A 5,106-nucleotide genomic window follows, 5' to 3' on the forward strand; every position below is an offset into this window, starting at 1 on the left:
AATGGAATTAGTAAAGCTACTCTGCTTCTGTTGTACTATGTTCGTAGTTCTATCAATATCATCATTATAGGAAGTAAAACTTGCTTTGTCTGTTCACGTGTTATTGTTGTTTATTCGATGCGGTTGGTCAGTATTGTCAGTGGTAGTGCTTTGTTTTGGGTTTCATATGCAAAGTATTATTGATTCCATTGAAATCAAACATCCAATCGATGAGTAAAATGATAATCAGGCATACGAAATTTTAGCAAGCCCTATCAAGCAAACTGTCACGCTGTTAGTAAAACGATAATACCACTTCTTAAAAAGGTATTGTGGATTGATTGAGCAGCATGGTGGGTCTTTCAGTGTAAACGTAAGTGTGCTGTACATGCATTATAATATATATAAACATTTTAAAAATATATAGCAAAAATGCAAATATAGAAAAAAGTACATTGAGATAACATATCAATACCTGTAAAGGATATAAAAAATATGTACCAACATCTCATAAAATTTTTAATTGTATACATATTTTCCCAATGTTTTTCATATAATCTACACATGCTAAAAAAAATATTTCATATTGGAATATCTGTCCCCACTGAGGACTATCACAAACAAAATCTTAAATGAGATATCTATCTCTGTCTCAATTTGTATATTGTTAACATTTTTAAATATGTTACACAGTTTACACACAGATGTATTTTCTGTGATGTTCACTTCAACATTTCTCTAGGTATTCAATATTAAAGACATTTTACATGTAGTTACTGAAGATTAAAATACATTTTTAAGAGCAGACATTAATAATTGGCACAGAAAGGATTCGATGGGACTGTCAGAAAGACAATTCAGAAAACAGAACATCCTTTAAGATTCTTTCAGCCAAGATTCAATCTCTTTCTGTATCATCTAAAAAGAAATGACAAAACATTGAAGTATGTATATAAATTTATATCAGACATCATATAAGGCCCAAATGCCACAATGCTTGCCTGAGCTGATTGTTCTTAAAGGTACATTGTACTAATGTCAAAAATATTCGTGGCCTCAAAACTATGTCACAATACTTTCTTGAACATAAGTATGCAATAATGTAAAATTGTACCTGAGATCTTACAAATGTACTTATTGTGCAACTCTTGATCTCCTGAGATCATAGCGAGGTACTTATTGTGTATGATTTTTTTTTTCTTTTTGATCAGACTTACTTAACAACCACATTAATTTTATGATTAAATACTTTCTGATGAGAAAGTCATATGTGCACATTTGACATTTGCCTTTTACAGCTTTTTAAATAGATCTATATCCAGACGATATGTTTTTTAATGAATGATATAAAACCGACTTACAAGCCTGGCCTCCTTGAGAGACTCAGGATCGGTGGATTTATGAGTTGACATGTCAGCACAGTGGGCCGTTCCATTGATGTAGACAGCAACTTCTCCAGAGACTTGGTCTGACTTCAGGACACTCAGGAAGTGCCAGGGGTCTATGGAGCCTATCAAAAAAGAAATTACAAATGATGACTAAAACAATCTCAATAGAAAGATAACATAAAATAGGTGAATTACCTATGATGAAAAACTCAATTACAGAATTTCATAGACAAGGTTCCTACATACCCACACAACCCCAAATTCTGTTTTAATCAGTACATGTAGAAAAATTAAACTTCATTTTTTTTTTCAATTAAGAAAATAAATTTCATGGAATCCTAACCAAAAAACTCAATTCAAATTGACAATACCATTGACAAAAATAATCCTGGTGCCTTTTGGATGGTTCGCGCCGTAGTAGTCATTGGTGAACTGTACAAACTTAGGCACCATGTTCTCTGAGATTTTGTACACGTCTTTACAGATGATGAGATTCGATTCCAGGGTCAGAAGTCTGGAGAAAGGACAGCTAGTTCCATCTTCACAAGTCTGATCTGAAAAAAAAATCTTCACTGTTAGAAATCATGATCATAATTTTGGATTTTGATGAAGCTTCGAAGTTTTTATTTTTTGATAACCCCTCGTACTTTTGGAGTGATCCTTTTTTTTTTTTTTTTTATTAAATTCTTTCTAATGTGAAAGTTCCTACCAGTATATATTGTCCATTACATGTACAGAGATAAAAGTTTCAACAAAAATCATACAAAGTCTACATGAATTGTATATAATTCCAAAAGGCCTTTGCTAATAAGCTTTGATTACGGCATAAAACTTATAACGAAAACAGTGCCTTACAATATCCAAACTGTGAGCAGGTCTGCCAGATCCACTGTCTTATACCGGCCCCAACTGCTTCTCTGTTTACGGTCTGATTAATAAACATTGACAAGAAAGTGGAGTAGGTATTGTCAACACAACTCTTATTGTTGGTCTTCATCATCATCATCTACAGATTAAATGATTACCGGTACATTGTATATAAATTAATGAAATACACAGTATGTATAAACACCAAAAAAAGTTAACAATTAAAAACAGTTTCAATTTCAACAATCTCAAATAAGGATAAATTTCCTATTTATTTTTTATGGTAACTTAAAAAAATCCCAAATAATTAATGTTTAAAATAGTTATCTCCAAATATGCATTAATAACTACCAACTTAAATAACATCAATGTCAACCAAACACAGGTAAGTCAACTCCATTTGAAAGGTAGAAAACATCTTTGCTAGCCAAGGGGTTCTCATTATACACTACTCTCCTCATAAGTCCTTTACATATAGTGTTAAAAAAGTCTGAATTTTTTTTCTCAATTTTTGATTGGAGTAGATCAACATTGATCGACCAATCATCAGTTGTTTTTGTAAATGAAGATATCAGTGTTTGGGACATATTTTGACTCTTTACAACACAAGTAAACAACGATCACGTTATTCTACAAATAGATATGGAAATATATGAATTAGAATCAATATTGGACACGTAGATTTAAATAACAAATGAAAAATCAATACCTTCTGTTAATTATTCTTTAAAGCAATATGAGCTGAATTTTTGAAAGTTTTATTTTGCTGGTAAAATGTGTTATTATGATTAATTTGTATGTAATTTAAACCCTTATGATCAATAAGACCAAAATAAAGTTTTAAAATGTTTCAGAAGAAATATTTCTGTACAACCGAATATACAGTATTATATAAGAAATCATTATTGTACAGGACGACAATAATTCAATTTTGCTTCAATCAAAGCTAACAAAAACAAGAGATGTTTGTAAAACACTTATGCCCCCCTCCCCCCAAATTGGATTTTTCCTAAGTCCAAAAGTGCATAACTCTGTCTAAAATGGTGCAATCGTACCCAAAACAAAACTTGACTTAGATATTCAGCTGAAAAATCTGTATACTAAATTTTATTTCATTATGTGCAACCTCTGCAAAGAAAATGAACGGAAAGTGCAAATAATTGGAATTTTTCTAAGTCAAAGGGGCATAACTCTGACAAAAAGGTTGTGATCGAACCCAAAACAGAACTTGTCCTAGATATTCAGCTGAAACATCCGTATACTAAATTTCATTTGAATATGTGCAACCTCTGCAAAGAAAATGAATGGAAACGGCAAATAAGTGGAATTTTTATAAGTCCAAGGGGCATAACTCTATCAAAAAAGGTGCGATCAAACCCAAAACAGAACTCGACCTAGATATTCAGCTGAAACATCTGTATACTAAATTTCATTTCAATATGTACAACCTCTGCAAAGAAAATGAACGGAAACTGCAAATAAATGGAATTTTTCTAAGTCCAAGGGGCATAACTCTGTCAAAAATGGTGTGATCGTACCCAAAACAGAACTTGACCTAGATATTTACCTGATAAACCTGTATACCAAATTTCATTTCAGTATATGCAGCGGTTGTAAAGAAAATGAACGGAAACTAAATGGACCGACAGACCGACGGACAGCAGCAAAGCAATATGCCCTCCCTTCTTAGAAGGGGGGCATAAAAATTTCCATCGCAAATATGAACAACAGAAGTTTATTAAGGTCTTCCGTTGGAAACGAAAATTTATAGGCTTTCGTTTCCAGACAAAGGCTCAGAGTCGGCTAAAGCTGGAGCAGAAATTCTACTGATTTTAGATAATAGAAGGATTGAAGTTGTGCACATTGGTTTTTGTTTTTCCATTTCTCTATTCAAAATGGCCCTATATAGGGGTCAAAAATTAGAATGCTTAAAAGAGCCAAAAATAACTCATATTTTGCTTTTTATCTTCTAAACTAAAAATATTTTGTTAAAATATATAGAACATAATTTGCGCAGAATTAGAAGATCTTTCAAATGATATCTCGGAAAAAGGGCTGACCCCTAAATTAAGGCATCTAGAGGGGCCAAAAGTTTTTTCCAGATATCTCAAAAAGTATTGAGAATTTGTTATACATCAAAGAAGCAAAGTTGTTGAAAATCTCTGGTAAAATCTACTGATGTCATCAAAATACATCCTGTGACATCACTTCCGGCCAAACTGGATGTAGTCCGAAACTGCATGTTTTTGCCGTTTTTGACATGTTTTGGGGAAATATTTGTCACTGGAAGCATGAAACTTAATTTTTTGTCCGTTGACATCACTTCCGGTCAAACAGGAAGTAGCAAAAAATGGCTTACTTTTGCAATTTTCAACATAGATTTGGAAGATTTAAATCATTAGAGACATCATTTCTCTTTTTTTTTTTAAATAAAAGTTACTTCCGGTCAAACAGGACAGAAGACCTACTCGTTGCTTTGCAACGAGCTTTGCTCGAGTTAATGTTTCATTTTTCTGTCATTGAAATAGTTAATTACAAATTTGCAACAAAATTTTCTAATGTCAAACATGCAGCTCATATTGCTTTAAAAGCTTTCATGATTTAAATATATTATTTATTTCTGTTGATGACACAATTTGTGCATACCTGTACTAAATTTTAGAACACATGACAAAAACAATACTGTCTTAGCACAGCGCTGTATGCCAAGGGTTTATGAGGAGCTCCAAGAGTAGCATTTCAGAATTCCTTGGCTAGCAAGATGGGTAGAAAACACATTTTAATTAGGCCTTTGCATGTATATGGGTGTTACCTGACTTATTTTCTGTAGATTGCCATAGGAGTCACCTGACTCTGTCATTATGTCACAAAG

At 32.5% G+C, this 5,106-nt stretch overlaps 1 protein-coding gene across 1 annotated transcript in view; it reads right to left on the reverse strand.

Annotated features, from left to right (window-relative positions):
- Positions 1–502: 502 nt before the first annotated feature.
- The window catches only part of LOC134233754 (thymus-specific serine protease-like), an 11,333-nt gene continuing 6,729 nt past the window's right edge, over positions 503–5,106 (reverse strand). Inside the window, exons 7-11 of the mRNA XM_062715752.1 lie at positions 5,047–5,106; positions 2,223–2,373; positions 1,739–1,921; positions 1,341–1,489; positions 503–897 (exon numbers count right to left, since the gene is read on the reverse strand). The exon at positions 5,047–5,106 is cut by the window's right edge and continues 204 nt beyond it. Of these exons, the coding sequence (XP_062571736.1) occupies positions 856–897; positions 1,341–1,489; positions 1,739–1,921; positions 2,223–2,373; positions 5,047–5,106 (585 nt within the window). The 3' untranslated portion in view covers positions 503–855. The remainder of the gene's footprint in view (positions 898–1,340; positions 1,490–1,738; positions 1,922–2,222; positions 2,374–5,046) is intronic.

This window comes from Saccostrea cucullata, unplaced genomic scaffold (genome assembly GCF_032062105.1).
Source record: "Saccostrea cucullata isolate Sc308-1 unplaced genomic scaffold, CSIRO_AGI_Scuc_v1 ctg484, whole genome shotgun sequence".
Taxonomy (NCBI): Eukaryota; Metazoa; Mollusca; class Bivalvia; order Ostreida; family Ostreidae; genus Saccostrea; species Saccostrea cuccullata.